Source organism: Pomacea canaliculata, linkage group LG5, assembly GCF_003073045.1.
Source record: "Pomacea canaliculata isolate SZHN2017 linkage group LG5, ASM307304v1, whole genome shotgun sequence".
In the NCBI taxonomy this organism is placed as follows: Eukaryota; Metazoa; Mollusca; class Gastropoda; order Architaenioglossa; family Ampullariidae; genus Pomacea; species Pomacea canaliculata.
This window is the reverse complement of record NC_037594.1, coordinates 7,806,239-7,826,899: the sequence shown is the minus strand read 5'-3', so window position 1 is coordinate 7,826,899 and position 20,661 is coordinate 7,806,239. Positions and strand designations below refer to the sequence as shown.

General features: G+C 43.1%; 2 protein-coding genes across 2 annotated transcripts in view; both read right to left on the bottom strand.

Moving 5' to 3' along the window:
• Nucleotides 1–20,661, bottom strand: part of LOC112564190 (sodium-dependent multivitamin transporter-like) — an 83,773-nt gene that overhangs the window by 41,541 nt on the left and 21,571 nt on the right. The window lies entirely within an intron of this gene.
• LOC112564191 (sodium-dependent multivitamin transporter-like) lies at nt 919–9,381 on the bottom strand. Its single transcript, XM_025238842.1, is given in 16 exon segments — nt 919–1,191; nt 1,630–1,748; nt 2,221–2,321; nt 3,077–3,316; nt 3,478–3,564; nt 3,875–3,945; nt 4,260–4,372; nt 4,924–5,012; nt 5,124–5,258; nt 6,182–6,253; nt 6,478–6,558; nt 7,016–7,083; nt 7,223–7,274; nt 7,708–7,830; nt 7,832–8,002; nt 9,000–9,381. Coding segments are annotated over 7 exon segments (675 nt in total). The 5' UTR covers nt 9,108–9,381; the 3' UTR covers nt 919–1,191; nt 1,630–1,748; nt 2,221–2,321; nt 3,077–3,316; nt 3,478–3,564; nt 3,875–3,945; nt 4,260–4,372; nt 4,924–5,012; nt 5,124–5,258.

The following is a 20,661-nucleotide window of genomic DNA, read 5'->3' as shown; positions in this document are numbered from 1 at the left end:
AATAGTTTGTCGAGTACTGTCGCACGCTGAGGTCTGAAGGTTCTGGCAACGTTTGTGGAGAGTGATGTCCCTTCGCCTAACTGGCTAGAGGGGATTAGCTCCCCGTCGCTTTTCGTATTTTCACCGAGTGAAGTTTTGTGTGCAATATTGATCTGTGCTTCTATATAACGTAATTTCATATAATCTTGGATTTAATTTTGTGCCTGTGTCACTTTTCTTCTTTTCTACACCTTTTATTTCTAACGCCTATCAGCGCTATCTTGCCGTAACTGACATTTGAGATCTGTGCATCAGCAACGTCAACGCCAGACAATTTCTAAAGTTTTGATGGTGAGCTGTCGCAACAAGCTTCGTGCACAGTAAAGGCAGGTCTGATAGGCTAACATTGTGCATCTCTCTCAAACTAGTTTGTAACCGTTAGCGTGATGCTCTAACAAGACTTGTCATCATGGAACCATGCATATTTGCAAGGACGTGTAGAGGTGGACAGCTGTCTGCCAAGACCAACGCTTACAGCCTCTTGCGACGCGATCCGCTGTTAGTCTCGGCGAGTCTATTGCCAGGGCTGTATCAAGCCACAGATCACATTAAACAGCTAGCGCTGCAGATACTGGAAACCATTCATTATCTTTTGAAGTTAAATGTAACTCGATTTGATACTTTAAGAATATTACTGACTACTGAACAGATATTAAATCTCCAGAACTCATTCATGAATGCTCGTGCACTCATGTTAACTTCCACTGTACCACATTCTTGTCCTTTTCCAAATCGTCAGCTTGTGTATTGTGCCGCATAGCTTAGCAAAAGGCATGCATGGGCATTTACACCTCTAACCTTTTCAATCATTAAATCCTCCATATTTTACAAAGAATTAGGTATTTCTTATATTCTATGAGACATTAGTATAACGGACTATTCCGGTTTTGTTGTTTTTTTAATTGTTTTTCAGAATGACAATGAAAAGAGAAATAGGAATAGTTGAAAAGATAAAATTAAAAATAGAAATTAAAAAAGGGAAAGCAATGTTTAAATTAAAGTCTCTCGTGTTAACTCGGTATAAAGAAGAGAAACAACAGTAGCTAGATATCCTGGGGCTGATAATTATTTTGTCTTTGTCTTGTCGAATACCACTTCTACGGCCATAGTGTCAGTCTCCCTTATAAATCTTTCAACCGATGCTTGGTAGGTCTGAAACAAAGAAAATAAGTTTTACAGACTTTGACATTACAGAAAACAAGAGCTCTGGCGCAATTTTGCATCGTTTTATTCTCAAATTATTATATCAAATTATTCCTCTTCTATTTGTTAAGCTTTAAATAGAGAGGTTGAATAAAAAGTTGCACAATAAAAAAGTAATAATGTTATCGTAATTTTATTTTAAAAAGTACTATAATGAAACCGAGTTTCATCTATTATTACTTCTTTTTAAATTTTTTGTTTGTTCATTTCTTTAAACTTCATGTCTGGCAAGACTGTAAACATTTCAAATGAGAGAAGTACGTTTTTGCTTGATTGCGACAAATAATAGTCTGCTACCCTTCTAACCTAAGTAATTTAGCATTTTGTAGTTAAGCAAGCAAGCAAGCAAAATAATTTTTAAAAAAATCAAAATTAAAAGATATGTACCTTCATGGCTATGACATTAGAAGAATCTTCTGGTTCCGGTAAAGATTCCTTTATGCGGAACAGCTTTCGTGTGAAGGGGAATACGAGTTTAGGATCGAGAGTAGCCTTGTTTGTGGGGCCTGATGCAAGAAAAGGAACACATGCAGACCCGTTCAGTCAAATAGAACAGAAGCATATACCAAATACTGTGCATATTTCTTTCACTTCTTTCTAATGCCGGTAGTCGAAGAGCAAGTAAAACAACAAAAGCTCAAAGCAAATCACTAACATTTACAGAAGTCGATACTTCTGGATGTAGCCTTCTGAACATGCAAATGAAAATTACCATCTTTGAGCAAACTAACTTTTATGTGCAGCAAAGAATATACAAATCTTATGCACGACACATCAGCTTGATTCGTCGAACTGTATGTTTAACATAAAAAACATTATGTAAATTATCGTGACCATTGTCAAAATATATAAACGGGTCAATAACATGAGAATAATGCTGTATTTTCTCTGTGTTATATAAAGCTAACCTCATTCCGATGAGTGTTATGTATCCACTTAAAGACGAACTTGAATGAATAAACTACGATCAAGACTGACCTGTGATGAAGCTGATGATGATTCCAGAGAAAAATGTTACAAAGAAGCCGATGACACCAAACCACCGGTAAGAAATGTCATAAATAGAGAAAGCGTCACCACTGATTTCAATACAAACAAATAAAAGCAAATATATAAACAAATTTGATAACAAAATCCGGGTTGGGTAGATGTGTGGGAGATAAAGAAAGTGCTAAAACATGTTCATGAACAATACCCTATACTACTAAAAACGTGTCGCCTTTAATGTGTTTTAAGTTACTAATAAATGCAAATATAAAGAAAAAACTAAAAGAAGTAAGATTAACAGTGATGATGACGAGGGGGAAAAAGAAGAAAAAACAAGAAAGAGGAAGGGAAATAAAGACTATAAAAGAAAAATAAGGTGGAGAAGGAACAAAAGATGACAGTAAGAATTGCAGAAAGACGAAGAATAAAAAAAAATACAAACAGAAAACGCTGATAGCAGGTAAGTAAGAAGACACAAAAAAAGAAAAAGGAAGAAAATGATAAAAAAGAAAGAAACAACAGAATATAATAAAGAATTTTTTTATGAAGAACACAGACAAAAAGAAAGCCAGCAGAAAAAAGAAGAAAATGAGAGGGACATACACATACTAACAGAAAAAATAAACTAACAAAATAAGAGGGGAAAACAGCGAGGAAAAAATGAAGGAGTTAAAGAAACAGAAAGGAAGGAAGGCTCTAGGGAGAGAAAGAAAGAAAAGAAAACGAATCAAAGAAAAGAGACCCAAAGTGAACTAGGACTGTGTAAAGGGAGAGAGAAAAGTAAAAAGTGAGGGAAAAAAGAGACTAAAATATGAACCATTACAGAAGAGAGTTGATAACCACTTACAGGTGTGATTTGGATAGAGTCGTGATATTACTATTAGGATTTATGACAGTGGATAACACCGCGTGGTCGTGGGAGCTCTACAGTTGTTAGGTTATAAAAGGAAAGGGAGTAACTGTTATTCCCTGAACAGTTGTGTGTCGGCCCTGGGGGTAAGCCACGTGTAGGGGCGCCGTACAGCTGGGCACCAACAGCGATCCAAATGTTGATGACGATGCCGATGACTCCACCGGCAATGGCGCCCTGGTGATGAACAACATGAACCAATTATCTAAATACACTCAACAAGAAAACAAGACAAGAAAGCGCAGAAACGAAAATAGCTATAAAAACAAAAAGAAAGTATTAATACCAACAACATTAAAAAACCAATAAATAATGAAAATTGTCTTAAACTATCGTACATATTTATTTGCCCAGGGAACCATTCCTGCCAGATAGAAGATGCCGCTGATTGGACCACCGCACGCTCCTATAGCCGTAGATGACATCTGAAAAAGAACTACGCATATATGTAAACTATTTGCGTATAAACACGCATAAACATAAATTATATGCATACATATCCATATGATCGTACAAGTACATTTCGGAGAAAATAATATTTTCAAAATGTTAACGCACCTGCACATCGCACAGAAATCAACTGTAGTCATTAATATTGTAAACGCTCATAAACTTACTTCTTTTTAACTTTGATTTAGCGTAGGAAAAACACAAACAGGCCTCAATGAAGAAAAAAATAACAGAGTAAGAGGAGGCAAGAACGTGGTCACACTGTGAAGTCCAGTACAGTGGTACCTGTGTGACTGGACCACGTAGGGAGCGAGCGAGGTATGCGAGACCAATAGTGAGACCTCCATACAGCAGCACTGGAACCGAGGGCAGGTAAACTTCATAAGAAAAACAATAATAATCTCCTAATCTGTCTGTTGGTCTTTTTACTTAACTTTGTAATTTATGAAACATGGTAAACCTACTATCGAAAAAAGACGCCAGTTCTTATTCTTCTCATAAATTATCGATCACTGATAAACATTGTCAACAGTTTCCAAAATTTACCGTCTGATTATTAAAAATCACCAAACATAACTCACTTTGAATTTCTACCTAATAAAATAAGTAAATATGTTGCATCTGTATTGATAACGAAAATTTATTATTTTTTAAAAACAAATATTATTACCAGTTATCTTAGCAATGACAGTGACAGTGACATCCTTGTAACCTCTCAGGGGTCGTGCCAGGAGGTCCTCCACAGTATTTGCACCCAAGGCGTTGACACCGGAAGACAGAGTGCTGGTGACACATAAGAAATTTCTAGGTTTCAAGAAACTATATATGAAGAGGCGCATTGGTTCCTCACCAGAGTACTACCCGCAATTTTTCTGTATAAGGCCAGACACAAAGATTTGCTTTATCTTTCTTTTTTGTTATTATTTGCCTTGCACTTGATTAAAATTTAAAAAGAAATTATTTTGACACATACCACGAAATCCCTTGCCATGGAAACGATCAAATATGGCGCCCAACCATAAAATTAATTAAAAACAAATTGATTTTTGCACCAAATCCAGCAAAGTAAAAATATGAAAATCAGTATTCTCCATTTATATGATTTTCATTCACTCACTTCTGTAGATTGCTGCTTGTTGTAAAGCCAGACACCTTGCTAGTAACGTCAGGAAGTGGACCTCTCTATAATTTTTAGTATTATTTATAACTTATAAACAGACTAAGCATTGTCGACTCCATCGATACTTATGAGGAAAATCGTTTTACAATCGATTTTTTTTAAATCTTGAAAAGGAAAAAGATGGTGTGTGTTTTGTGGAATACTTCTATTTTACCTGAGTGTTCCACTGAACAGCATAGACATATATAGACCAGGCATACCCGGCAGACTACCCAGCAGACTGGGGACGAAGTATGGCATCATCTGAAATGTGGCATCATTATCAGCAAATAGTAAGTCAGTCATGTCAACTGGCATTCTCTCTGGCATGATAGAAAATATATCACATCATTCCCTAAGCTTTTTATCTTTCACCTGGTTTCTGCTATCGATGATACCCGCTTGATAGGGATCACACCCGATTGTGACGACATAGGCGTAGAGCAGGACCCCGTGACCATCACAATCGACGCATAGATTATGTGGAAGGATGCGTTCAGAAGAAAGGCGCTGTCAAAGGCATGAAACTGTTCTTACTTATTTGTGAATGGCTTTTAGAGTCTAGGAAAAAAGTATACACCCTTTAACGTGTGTAATTACACAAATATTTTGATTAAATATGATAAACACTGTTCATAACTTTTTGAGGTAAATAAACAATATCAAGGTGTCATGGCTTGGTGCAATACTCTCCGACAGGGTCAAACAAATACAACTCCATGCCGACTTAGATAATAGAGTAGGCTAGGGTTGCCGGTCGACATGGAGTTGCAACATGTTCGCGTTGCTTGGTAGTTATCATAGCAACCAGAAACACAGGAGTCGTGATTGGCTAGTACTTGGGGAGAGAAGTCGGGTCAGGCAGGAAAAAGACTTTTCATAACTCTTAACACAAATACAGGTGCTTTAAATTGAATATTGTTGCCTCCAATAACCAATAAATAGGAAATTATCAAAACTATGTTACAGTTTGGCATCTTTTAGCATCTTCATAGCACTAATGCGTTGAACAGACGACTGGCTGAAGGAGTTAGAGAAACTAATGAAACAGGCGCCAATGATGGTTGACCACAGGGTGTGACGCTCACGAACATCCGGGTTAATCCTGCCACAAAGAAAATCGAGAGTGATGGTAGTAATGGTCACTGTGGTGCTGCTGCTGCTGCCGCTGCTGCTGCTGCTGCTGATGATGATGATGCTGCTGCTGCTGCTGCTGCTGCTGCTGCTGCTGCTGCTGTTGCTGATGCTGCTGATGCTGATGATGATGATGATGTTCATGCTGCTGCTGATGATGATGCTGCTGATCTTGCTGATGCTGCTGCTCCTGATGCTGCTCCTGATGCTGATGCTGCTGATGATGATGCTGCTGATGATGATGCTGATGATGCTGCTGCTGATGATGATTAATCACAAATTGACACATAAAAGCTTACTCATCGAACTGTATTCTGCCTCCTTCCCATGCAAGGTGGAAGGCTTGCGACAAGCCAAACATGGAGTGTACCCTGTTGACAAAAACAACAATCGATGTATGTTTCGTTTTACCTTTATTGCAGTACAAACTTTTTATTTTTGTGCAGTCTCATTTAAAAGAAAATTACAGAAATAGCGGCTAGTCCTAATTATCACGTGATCATATAGACCACAGGAATGACTCAGACCACGAAATGTCACAGAGTTTTCTGTGATTGTGAGCTGCACTGAAAGAAACTGAGAAGCCAGTGCCTACCATCACGATAACAGCGCCGATGCCGATGAAGAGAATCACCGTTTGGAAGACATCTGTCCAGATCACACTCTTAATGCCCCCCTGTTAGAAATAGTTGATGGCTGTCATTAGTAGGCTAAGTGTGAAATGGGCAGACAGGAAACTAAAACATCTAGATGGTACACCTAGATAAATCATCTGCCCTGTGCATACTGTTGTCATCATATAACTTAGCTCCGCCCTCAGCGATATCTCGAGGCTTACATTCAATAGAATCGAAGAACATTTTAAATGAAAGTACTCGAAGTAACAATAACCGTAGATACACATAACTGTCGTTTGTAATTGAAATCTTCCACATTATAGTTTCGCATTATAAATAGTAGCAGAGAAAGATTATTCTATAAACAATTAAGCTCTATATTAGTAATGTAGTACTGATATGTTATTTCCAGAAAAATGTATCTTTGTTTTAATCGGTGTCATTGTTATCTTTAAGTACAGCTGAAGATTTTATAAAATGGAGTTGTGTGATGCAGCTTTCTTACAAAATACTTACCAGTGCTGTATATACAGTGCAGAGACCACCCACAATAGCAATCGACACCCACAGAGGTAAACCAGCAGCTGGGATCACAGAAACAGCAGTAAACAAGAAAATACTTAAGGTAGACAATATTTTAAACTCACAGCTGCGTAGATATGGCCTAAGGTTCTAATCGTAGAAAGTACTTTGCCCTTCTCTCTCTCTTTCTCTCTCACTGACCTGTCTGTAGAGCTAAGGCTGGCGAGTAAAGAGCCACCGCCATGTAGAGAACCTGCAGACAAATTAAATTTATTTAAGGTGCCTACATCTTTTTTGGTAAATTAATCTACCATGTGTAGGTGAGCATTTTATCACACACATACACACACAAGCGACCATTGTTTACGGAGGTAAAAGCGATGTCCAGGATCACGAATTTTCTGGTTTACCCATGCGACTGTAGTTACACAGTAAAGATTCTTGGTAGTTTAAGAAGTTTTTAAGATTAATAAGGTTCAGGCTGAGTTTAGTTTACCAGACTTCAGGATAACAAAGCATCCCAGAAGCACACAGTCTGAGAGAAAGAGAGAGTCAGAGATGATACCAACATGCAAGGTGACAGATGAACATCCGCATGCATACCAAATAAGCACTGAACAATCCTTGGACATGGATTTAATAGGTGTGGTTGTTATCCTTAAGTGTAAAAACATTCTTCTGCCTACCGTCTGCAGCATGCCGATGCTGGTGACAAACAGTCGGACACACTTGGAATCGAACCTCATCTCCAGGTACTCGTAAACGCTGGTGATGCGCAGTGGGTAGATGAGTGGCACCACAGGTAAACAGACCCACAATGTAAGATAAAGCTATACCGTAACCTATAAACATGTACATCGTCCCAGTGTTGAACATATCGGCAGGTCCACCAATCAGAGTGATGGCTGACTGGAAGGTGACAAAAATTGACAGGCAGACTGGAATCATTGACATCTGCCGGTTGCCTAGGAGATACTCCACCTGGCGTTAAGAGACATTATAAAGGGAAAGATTAATATTTGAAGTTTGGTAATTGCTTCATGGATTTGTTAGTTTCCACTTGTAAACTTCTATGTCTGCTTGAGAAAGACACTAGTCATTGAACAACAACAACAACAACAACAACAACAACAACAACAACAACAACAACAACAATGTGTACTTGTATCGCCCTCTCTGAGAGGATCAGTTATGATAATGAACATCAGGGTCTTAGGTTCACTGGTTAACTATGAAGTTTCAAAATACCCCTATGACCACTACAAAGATTTTAAATGTTTATACTAAGTGTCTGATTAATAAATAAGTTAATCAAATTAAATACTGACATATGAAACTGTGATTTTAAACGATTTTCAGATTGAAATAGAAGAAATATTATTTTTATTCGAAGAGAGAAAATAGAAGGAAGTGTGTGTGTGGTGAATGCAATATTTTCCTTTTCTACAGGAAGTTTTCTTTGTACTTAATTTTGATAAAGATAATATATGTATTGATAAATTTGATAAAGATAATTTTTGTTCTTCACTGTCGGCAGCCACTGTCACAGTCTGTTTTGAACTTCTTCGGACAGACAATAAAGTTTGATTTGCAATGAAAAATATTACGAAACGTTAGTAAAAGTCTGATTGATATTTCACGATTTCTGTCCATTAGAGTGAAGGCTCATTTAGATAATAATCTGTTCAGTTTTATTTCTTCTCCTTTTTAAAAGAAAACGTTTTCTCAGTACTACTAAAACGATAAAGATCTTCTCAAATATAACCACGGAACATATTTAGGCATTTTATTTTGTTCTGATTCAACAGGAAGGTTTGTAGTGCCAAGTCAAATAGACCTAACAACTCCATCACAATACTGTGGGACTCTTTCTCTCTATATGTAAAATGTATATATAATATGTGCGTGTGTGGCAACTCTTTCTAAACAGCTAAAAATATTGTTAAGTTTAACAAATGACAATAGCTCCTCTACAAACCTTCGTTCTCTGGCCGCCCTTGTACACCGCAAAAAAGATTCCGATGCCAAGTGAGACCACCATCAGTGCAGCCATGACGACGTAGTCAAACCAGTGAAGATAATTCATCTTGCCAGTCGCTGTTTCCTTACAACCTGGTCCAGCTGTATAGGCTTACTGTAAAAGTGTGAAATATTACATTAGCTTTGCAGCACAATCTCTCTTTATCACCTACTTCAGTGTTATGTCAAACACTTTCTTATCACATCAAACAATATTCTTTTAGTTCCCTCTAGGACTACAGTCCAGGAGACACTTTACATAGTGACCGACATTTTGAAGCGAGAGCAGAAAGCTGTATCTTGTGTCTCTCCTTTTCTCGTCTGTGAACAACGGGCACATGAATGCCTCTTTGAACTTAATGAACACATTTGTACACACGCAGCACTAATTACAATTTTTTCGGAGTCTGCTTGTTAGTGTCTGTACATGTAAATAAGTGGCATTTATATTGCACAAAAAGTCAATCAAATACAGTTTTAAAGAGTGCAGATTATTATACCCAATTAATCAAATAAAATATAGTCATATATTTTTAGACAATTATTTAACTGTCGACATCTTTCCTTTCTGCATTCAAGTGGTCGACTAAAGGCACTAAATACGCCGACTGTGTCCTCAGCGGCTGCCAGATTATCACCATCGGTCTTTTTATTGGCTTCGTCCTCTCCAGCCGGCAGTACGTTGACCTTAGCTCCACCCGGAATGTCCCGTTGAAGCCCCCACCCCTAAACTCCTTACAGTTGTATTGTCTGGTAAAATAAATAAAGAAATGCAAATCCCAGCCGACATTAATGTGGGTGGCAGGTATGACAGGTTGCTTTGTATTAAAGTGCACGAGGCAGCTAACCCCGGTCACTGCCCGGTGATGATAATAGGCATTTGCACTATTGTCTACCCGGAAGATTCTTGCACTTTTAAAAAACTGCTTTTTCATACACTCGACACACACTAATTTATATACATATAACATCAGTTATATGCTAGGCGTACCACACCTACATATCTTCCCTATTCCAAGTCAAAATATCAATGTACATTTGAAATGTGAGATTGTAAATAATAGACTTTCGTGTAAGAAAGAGTTTATGGCCTGAATAATATCGGTCCCTAGTATATTTATGATTTGATCTGGGGATAAGTGCAGTTGCCTGTAGACACAAACTCCGTCAATAGAACAAACGACAATCACATAGACAGGTCTTTGTGTTTTGTGGAACGAAAGAACGCGTGCGGACACATTTGTGCATGAATGTTACATTTGCTGATAGAGTATGACAGTGACATGCAGAAATATTATTAAATTATAATATTAAACATACTGAAATAATTTCCATGACCATGTAACTGCCCCTTGCCATACCGACACGATAGTCTCCCTTTAACCAGCAAAGTAAGGACGTGCTCCAGCCTGGAGTGATTTGACTTGTAGTTCTGTCAAAACTCAACCTGATAGGTTGTCCCTTGATAAAATAAAAGCCCACCCTGCTTGAAAAATGTTACCTTGTCTATTTATAAAATATATTTTATAGTCTATTTATAAAATATCTATTATCTTGTCTATTTATGATTATTTTTTTCTCAAATTTTAATCACACGAAAAGTAAATAACTCTTAAAGAAGGTGAGATTGTAGGTGGCGCCATCTAAGACAGGCTGCATGTAGCTTCCTTTTTGCATGATGACAACAGACATAAAATCTTTTCTTTGGGCTTCAGACCTTTATCCGTCTTCATTTCTTGAGTGCAAATGATCCTCGTACAACACGTGTGGTCGTCTGCTTAGGCTTAGCGAGATGAAACCTTTTGTTCTCTGTGATTGTGTAAAATGCAAGAATCAGTGTCCCAAACTCTGTGTGAATATCCCCGTTCAACGGCACAACGACAAAACATAAACAATATCAAGGAGCGCCGATCCCCTCAGCCTGCTAGGCGAAGGGACAGAACTCTCCAGTGTTATGTTTATGGAGACAAGAAGAGGTCCTAATACTGAGCCTTGGGAACACCAAATTTAACTTCAAGAGGATCAGGCATTTGGTTGTTTACAGCGACTCTCTGAGTTCTCTTATCTGTTTGAGTCGAGGCTTGAACAAAACTTGATGTGTAAATATTTGGTGAAAATGAACAGATGGAAAATTAAAAAATGCATAGCAAAGGACATACATGGGCAAACAAAAACAGACGGATGAACAAAAAGTTTATAATAGGATTAGCACGGCGACATAATACAGTAACCATATCTGCCATGAGCGGTGATCTAGTGTTTTAGCCCTGGTGGTGTATGTGTCTAGGTAGTAACTGTAACTTATGTACAGGTCTCTCAAACATCTGTCTACAAACAATTACCTTGTCCAAAGAGCTGAGAAAATACATATGTGTGTGTGTGTGCTTGTGTGTTTTGAATGTTGTGAAGAAAAGTCCTTCAAGTGGGTATTACTTAACTAGTTGTTTCAGAATCTTTTATGATTTATAAACTTTTATAAACTACTTTGCCCCTTTTCTGATATTACCCATATCTCTATATTGGCTTTGAAAACACATGAGGATAAACAAAGGGCTTGCATTATTTTGAAAAAAATGTATACTATTTTCTGAACAATGGATTCTTGTATGTAGATGGAACTATCTTAAATGTAGCAGAGTATACATGTAAGTTAAATAGTATGTGTCTGTGGAAATAAATTCTTATGCAAGTATATACTTATAAATCAGAGCTTTCTGAGAGTACTTATGGACACCTACTGGCTTATTTTCAATGAAGACAGATGAAGTAGTAAGAATGTGCAACTAGAGGATGGAGATGTACAACATCTATGTGTATTGCCTGCCAGGGAAACAGGAGTGATGTCCCTCATGGAAAATGGTGAATGTAAATATAACATAACATAGCAAGGGTAGAGGTAGACATGTATATGTATCAATTCTGAAAGTTATAGGAACCCTATCTTTTGCAGTAAGTAGCTTGTCATTTAAGCAGTTGAAAAAATACCATGAAAATAGGTAAATGTTTCAACTATTTAAGAATGTTTACAAATGAAATTTCGTAAAGGAATATCCTGATGACCACATGTTTAGCTCAAATATGAAAAATTTTACTTTGCATATAGGAATATGCTTGATCTCCCCCATTTCATATGACCAAGAATAGGCATTTAAAATGTCAAAGTACGGTTATGCGTGCGTGCGTGTGTGGTGTAGTCAACTCAGAATGTGTCGGTAACGGTATGCTAATAACCAACTCGCATCGTGTATCCGTGAGAAAAGCGTCAGAATGTAAACGGAAAGACTAGGAGGAATAAATGCAATTGCACTTGTAAACAAAAGTTTCCTCAGGATGCATCTTGATAAAGATAACAAAATATCAGACAAATTAAAATAAACAACTTAAAACAGTGAGAGACTAACAATTTTTTCTTCTGTTTTAATATATTTAAATTTTTATATCTGCATTTTGGAATGACAACATACTTTAAACGCTTTTCATCTTGCGGGGATACTAACAAGTGTGCTCACATACAAAAATAAACAAAAGAGTAAAAAATAAACTAAGCAAGGGGAGGGGGGGGGATTTTGTGTTTTACGCCGTGTCAGCAACTGAGGCTATATCACGGCAAGGCTGTCAGCCCTGTAAACAGATGCCACGTGCAGAGAAAAAACAGCGTGCCGAGACGAAAAAAGAACTCAGGGCAGCCAACCTTCACTGTATTGGTGACAGGCACTAACCTTTGCACCACCGGACCGCTCTAAATAAACTAAGCAAACAAGTGCTAGTGACGAGATGATTACAAGATAAGGATAATGTTGTGTGTCAGGCAAATGTCTTATTTCGTAATTCGCGAGTGTGTGCGAGTGTGTGTACCGCGTGAGAATAAAAAAAGGGGGCATAATTCCTAAACCCCGCGCAGGAGCATAACTGATGACACGTGACACTAGTAACGACAGCTCACCTCCACGTTTTTCGCTCAGTGAACAGCGTGTGACATTCCCAACTCAGCCGCCGAGACTGTTGGTCCTACCTGTACAGGTGTAAATACAGACAGGGGAATCTGTGCATTTAGCTCCTTGCCGAGTAAAGGTAAACAAATATGTTTTTATATTGTCCTGAATTCTAAATTCTGATTTCACGGCAAAAGTATTGTTAAATTGTTTCATGAGAAAAAGCTTAACGTTCAATAAGAAATCACGTGATGAGTTTAACTCAGGGAGACTAATAGTAGCAGTGAATGGTAGAGTCTCATTAGTAATTAAGTTACAGGAACTAATGTGGAGGAACAGTTATGGAAGACCCGCTGAAACGGAGGGTCTGAGAACCTTCTTCCTACACCGGACCCACCCAGGGGTGACTGTCAACCGAGGGAGGACTGGGTAGCTCGATGTTATCCGGGTAGCCCTGGAGTTTCTTCCCTTGTCGGTCGCCGAGGAATGGAACATCCTGTCAACGTTTCCACTAATGTCCAGGCCAAAGATTCTGGAAGTGTCTACCGGCATTTGTGTTTCCATGGAAACATGTGCAGTGGCGTGTTAGTGCAGTTTCTACTGTGACAGCGCACCTCACCTGCCTGGCAGTGATAAGGTGGGAGAAGAGCATTCCTGGCGCTGAGATTCGCGAGAGCATGCTACATCGGGACTGCAGATGACGGGAAATGTAAGTGTTTGAGATGTGTGTACACCCACTGCTTTGATTGATGATTGAGTGTAGCTGTTTCCTGAATTGTTTTGATTGAACTAGGACTTACACCTTGAAGTGTTTACAACTGTAGTTGCCTTAGGGATTTTTAATTCTTATTTCATTTTGAGAATCATCGTGAAGGCACATTTTGATGCTGAGATTACATTTCAATCCCGATTGTATTTGTGAGATAATTTTAGGTGATTTTATTTGTTTCATAAGAAAAATCTTACCGATCAATAAGAAACAACATGATGAGTTTAACTCAGGGAGACTAATAGTAGCAATGAATGGCAGAGACTCATTAGTAATTAAGTTACAGGAACTAATGTGGAGGAGCAGTTAAGGAGGACCCGCTGGAACGGAACCCTAACTACAGGAGGGCCTGAGAGCCTTTCTCCTACACCGGACCTACCCAGGGGTGACTGTCAACCAAGGGAGGGCTGCATGGGTAGCTCGAACCGATCCGGGTAGCCCTGGAGTTTCTTCCCTTGTCGGTCGCCGAGGAATCGAGCATCCTGTCGACGTTTCCACTAATGTCCAAGCCAAAGAGTCTAGAAGTGTCTGCCAGCATTGGTGTTTCCATAGAAATATGTGCAGTGGCGTGTTAGTGTCATTGCTAGTGTGTCGGCGCACCTGTCTAGCAGTGATTGTGTAGGGAAGAACATTCCTGGCGCTGAGATTTGTGAGAGCATCGTACAACGGGAGACCACGACAGACGGGAATGGTAAGTATTATTTTTGACTTTGTCTAATTTTTAAGTGTGGCCACGAGTCATCGGACATAGTTACATGATGTCATCTCAATCTTCTGATTAGCAAGTAGACAGACGCGAGAACAAGTATAAGAAACTTGACATTCTTAGCGTGGAGCTGAGAAGTGCGCGAGGGTCTAGTCAGCATTGAGTTTTCTCTGTGTAGTTGTCTCAGTAGAATTATTTGGTGTTTAACTGTGTGTTGCTGAAGAGTCTTTCGCTGCTCTGGGATAAGGACACGGAGCCATCGTCAGCCCGAGGGAGGGGGGCGGGGGGGGGGGTTGTGTTGACCTCGTCAACCTCAGCTTAGGAGAGTTTTCAAGGAAGGGTTTTCAATGAAGTTTAAAGAAAGATTATTCAAGGAAATGAAGATGTGTTTGTTAGTGTGAGCGTCCCTGAACAGAATCCAAACCGTAAGTGAGAATTTTGTGAACTATTAAAATAATAGTTATCTAAATAAATTGAATGACGGAGAAGTTGAAAGTCATCTATGACATTGATATGCTATTTATGGTTTACAGTAATGTATGTGTTTGATGTAAGTTATGTAAACTTTGTTGCCCCACCTTGAAATAAAACACGTACTCCCGCACATTTGCCATCTACCATGTTGATGATAATGATCAATGATTGATGATTGATGGATGATTGATGGATGGATGAAAGATGGATGGTGGATAAATGGATGACGAATGGATAATGATGGAGGATGGTTAATGGAAAATGGAAGAAGGATGGATGATGATGAAGATAATGATAGATGGATGAGGAGGAGGATGGATAATGATGTTGGTTGTTGTAGGTTGTTGTTGGTTGTTGATGCTGTTGCTAGCTCACGTTGTTGCTTGTTGATGTTCGTTGATGATGTTGGTTGATGATGGTGGTTGAGGATGTTGGGTGGTGATGGTGATGATGGGTGGTGGTGTTGATGATGTTGATGATGATGATGCGTTGATGATCCAAAGATGATAGTTGTTGATGATAGCTGTTGATTGTTATTGATCATTGATGATGATGATGATGGATGTTTGGTAATGATGTTACGTAGTGGTGATGGGTGGTGATGGGTGGTGGTATAGTTGTTGATTGTTATTGATGATGATGATGAGGATGATGATGGTTGTTGATTATTATTGATCATTGTGGTTGATGTTGATGATAATTGTTGTTGATGTTGATGATGATGGTTGTTGATTATTAATGATGATGATGTTTGGTGGTGGTGATGAAGGGTGGTGATGATGATGGGTGGTGATGGTAATGATGGGTGGTGGTGTTGATGATGATGATTGTTATTGATCATTGTTGTTGATGATGATGTTTAGTGATGGATGTTTGGTGGTGGTGATGAAGGGTGGTGGTGATGGTTGGTAATGGTTGGTGATGATGCGTGGTGGTGATGGTAATGATGGGTGGTGGTGATGGAAATGATGGGTGGTGGTGATGGTAATGATGGGTGGTGTGTTGATGATGATGATGATTGTTATTGATCATTGTTGTTGATGATGATGTTTGGTGGGGGTGATGGACGGGTTGTGATGATAGGTGGTGATGGATGAGTTTGTTGATGATGAAACAGCCAACAGCGAACAGCGAACACGACAGCGAACAGCGAACAGCGAACAGCGAACAGCGAACGGCGAACAGCCAACAGCCAACACAACAGCCAACAGCGACAGGCGAACAGCGAACAGCGAACAGCGAACAGCGCGAACAGCGAACAGCGAACAGCGAACAGCGAACAGCGAAACAGCGAACAAACAGCGAACAACAGGCGAACAACAGCGAACAGCCAACAGCCAACAGAACAGCCAACAGCCAAAGCCAACAGCGAACAGCCAAACAGCGAACAGCGAACAAAACAGCGAAACAAACAAACAGCAACAGCGAACAGCCAACAGCCAACAGCCAACAAACAGCCAACAGCCAACAGCCAACAGCCAACAGCCAACAGCCAACAGCCACAGCGAACAGCGAACAGCGAACAGCGAACAGCGAACAGCGAACAGCGAACAGCGAACAGCGAAAGCAGCGAACAGCGAACAGCCAAGAACAGCCAACAGCCAACAGCCAACAGCCAACAGCCAACAGCCAACAGCCAACAGCCAACAGCGAACAGCCAACAGCCAACAGCCAACAGCCAACAGCAACAGCCAACAGCAACAGCCACACCAACAGCGAACAGCAACAGGAACAGCGAACAGCGAAACAGCGAACAGCGGAACAGCCAACAGCTACAGCCAACAGCCAACACATCAACAGCCAACAGCCAAAGCCAACAGCCAACAGCCAACAGCCAACAGCCAACAGCCAGACAACAGCCAACAGCCAACAGCCAACAGCCAAGCAACAGCCAACAGCCAAACAGCCAAAGCAACAGCAACAGCCAACAGCCAACAGCCAACAGGCCAACAGCGAACAGCCACAGCGAACAGCGCAACAGCAACAGAACAGCCAACAGCCAAAGCCAACAGCAAGAACAGCCAACAGCCAACAGCCAACAGCCAACAGCCAGCACCAACAGCCAACAGCCCAACAGAACATCCACCAACAGCAACAGCCAACAGCCAACAAACAGCCAACAGCCAACAGAACAGCCAACAGCAACAGCCAACAGCCAACATCCCAGCCAACTGCCAACAGCAACAGGCAACAGCCAACAGCCAACAGAACAGCCAAACAAGCCAGCCAACAGCCAACAGCCACAAGCCAGCGCCAACAGCCAACAGCAACAGCCAACCCAACAGGCCAATCAGCCAACAGCCAACAGCCAACAGCCAACAGCCAACAGCCAACAGCGAACGCCAACAGCCAACAGCCAACAGCCAACCCTAGCAGCCAACAAACAGCGAAGCTACACCAACAGCAACTAGCAACAAACAGCGAACAGCCAACAGCCAATGCCAACAGCCAACAGCCAAGCCAACAGGAACAGCCAACAGCCAACAGCAACAGCCAACAGCCAACAGCCAGCCAACAGCCACAGTCAGCCAACAGCCAAACAGCGCCCAGCATGCAGCCAACAGCAAGCCAACAGCGCCAACAGCCAACAGTCCAACAGCCAACCAACAGCCAACAGCCAACAACAGCCCACAACATTAGCAGCCAACAGCAACAGTCAAGCTAACAGCCACACAGCCAAGCCACAGCCAACAGCAACAGCCCAGCCAACAGCAAAGCAACAGCCAACAGCCCAACAGCCAACAGCCAACAGCCAACAGCCAACAGCAACAACAGCCAACAGCCAACAGCCCAACAGCCAACAACAGCCAACAGCCAACGCCAACAGCCAACAGCCAACAGCCAACAGCAACAGCCAACAGCCACAGCACCAACAGCCAACAGCCAACAGCCAACAGCGCCAACAGCCAACAAGCCAACAGCCAACAGCCAACAGCCAACAGCCAACAGCCAACAGCCAACAGCCAACAGCCAACAACAGCCAACAGCCAACAGCCAACAGCCAACAGCCAACAGCCAACAGCCAAAGCAAGCCAACAGCCAACAGCCAGCCACGCAGCCAACAGCCAACAAGCCAACAGCCAACAGGCCAACAGCCAAACAGCCAAACAGCCAACAGCCAACAGCCAAACAGCCAAACAGCCAAACAGCCAACAGCCAAACAGCCAACAGCCCAACAGCAACAGCCACAGCCAACAGCCCAACAGCAACCAACAGCCACAGCCAACAGCCAACAACAGCCAAACAAGCCAAGCAGCACAACAGCCACAAGGCCAACAGCCAACAGCCAACAGCCACAACACACACCAAAGCCACAGCAAGCAGCAAACAGCCAACAGCCACAGCCAACAGCCAAGCAGCCAACAGCCAAACAGCCAACAGCCACAAGCCAACAGCCCAACAGCCATGCCAACAGCACAGCCAACTGTCTTCGCCAGCCAAGCAACAGCCAACAGCAACAACAGCCAACATATCCACAGCCAACAGCCAACAGCCAACAGCCAACAGTCCAACACGCAACAGCCAACAGGCCAACAGACACCATCCGCCAACAGCCTACACCAGCCAGGTTGGTGCTCTGACAGGCCAACAGGCGCCATCCAGACATCCCCAGAACCCAACAGCAACGCCTTCCAGCCAGCTCTTGACCTGCGCAAACAGCCAACAGCAACACCACAGCCAACAGCAACAGCCACCACAGCAGATCGAACGCCACCATGCCCAACAGCCAACCCCAGCCCAGCCAGCCACAGCTCGCAAAGCAGCCCAACAGCCAAACAGCTCAACAGCGATTCCGTGCCAACAGCTCAACAGCCAAACAGACAACAGCCATGCCAGCCAACCCAACAGCCAACAGCACAGCCACGCCAAAGAACGCACCATGCGGGGAGGTGCAGCCAGACCAAAAAGCCAGCCCTCCAGCCAACACAGCCAATCAACAGCCACCAGCAAAGCAACAGGTTGGTGCAACTGGACCTGCAGCGATGGGGAGGTGCCATGGCCAGAATCCCCAGGCCTGTCTCCACCCAACAGGTGCGCGACCAACCGTCTTCCAGCCAGGTTGTTGCAACCGCCAAACCAGCCAGGTTGGTGCTCTGAGCGATGTGGGAGTGCAATGGGAGGTGCATGCGACCCCAGCCAAAGTCACCAGGTTTGGCTCTGGACCTGGCATGGGAGGTGCATGAGAATCAGCCCTGTCTTTCAAGCCAATGGGGAGGTGCGCAGAATCCCCAGCCCTGTTCCAGCCAGGGTGCTCTGGGAACCTGGCATGGGGGAGTGCCATGCAGAATCCCAGCCCTGTCTTCCACCCAGGTTGGTGTCTCGGACCTGGCGCATGGGGAGGTGCATGCCAGAATCCACCAGCCCTGTTTCCAGCCAGTTGGTGCTCTGACCTGGCGATGGCGTGTTCAAAGCAAATGCCAGAAATCCAGCCCTGTCTTTCCAGGTTGGTGCTCTGAGACCTGGCGATGGGGGAGGTGCCATGCCAGAATCCCCAGCCTGTCTTCCAGCCAGGTTGGTGCTCTGGACCTGGCGATGGGGGAGGTGCCATGCCAGATCCCCTAGCCCTGTCTTCCAGCCAGTTAGTGCTCTGGACTGCGATGGGGAGGTGCATGCAGAATCCCCAGCCCTGTCCGTTCAGCCAGGAATTGGGCTCTGGACCTGGCGATGGGGAGGTGCCACTGCCAGAATCCGCCCTGTCTTCAGCCAGGTTGGTGCTCTGGACCTGCGATGGGGGAGGTGCCATGCAGAATCCCCCCCAGCCCTGTCTCCAGCAGGTTGGTGCTTCTGGACGTGCGATGGGGGTGCATGCCAGTGTTCCAGCCAGGTTGGTGCTCTGGACTGCGATGGAGGTCATGCCAGAATCCCAGCCCTGTTCTTCCAGCAGGTTGGTGGCTCTGAACTGGCGATGGGGAGGTTTTGGGGCCCATGCCAGAATCCCATGGCTCCCTGGTGCTTCCAGCCAGGTTGGTTGCTCTGGGGGACCTTTTGCGTGGGGAGGTGCCATGCCAAGAATCCCCAGCCCTGTCTTTCCAGGCCAGGTTGTGCTTGCTGACCTGGTCGATGGGGAAGTGGGCCCATGCCAGGAATCCCCAGCCCTGTTCTTTCCAGCCAGCGTTGGTGCTTCTCGGAACCTGCGTGGGGAGTGGTCCATGCAGAATCCCCAGCCCTGTCTTCCACCAGGTTCGTGTATGCTCTGGACCTGGCATGAGGGAGGGATGCCGGCCAGAATCCCCAGCCCTGTCTTCCAGCCAGGTTGGTTTTGGTCTGGACCTGGCGGAACCTGGGGGGGAATCGGCCCCCGTTCTTTCCGCCAGCCAGAAATCCCCCCCCAGCCCCTGGGTTTTTCCTTCCAAGGGGCCCCAAGGGTTTGGTTGGCTTCTGGGACCTTGGGGGGCGGGATTGGGGGAGTGTGCCAATTGCCAGGAATTGCCCCCCAAAGCCCAGTCTTCCAGCAGGTTTGGTTTGCTTTCTGGGGAACCTGGCGCAATGGGGGAGGTTTTTGGCCATGGCCAGAATCCGCCAGACCTGTCGTCAGCCAGGTGGTGCTCACGGAACCCTGGCCATGGGAGTGTGTCCCAATGCCAGAAATCCCCACCCTCGCCCAGCCAAGGTTGGTGCTCTGGAGCCTCGCGACTGGGGGAAGGTGCCCATGCCAGAAATCCCCACCAGCCCTCACGTCTCCAGCCCACCGGTTGGGTTGCCGGCTTCTTGGCCCTGGCGACTGGGGGGCCGTCGGGCC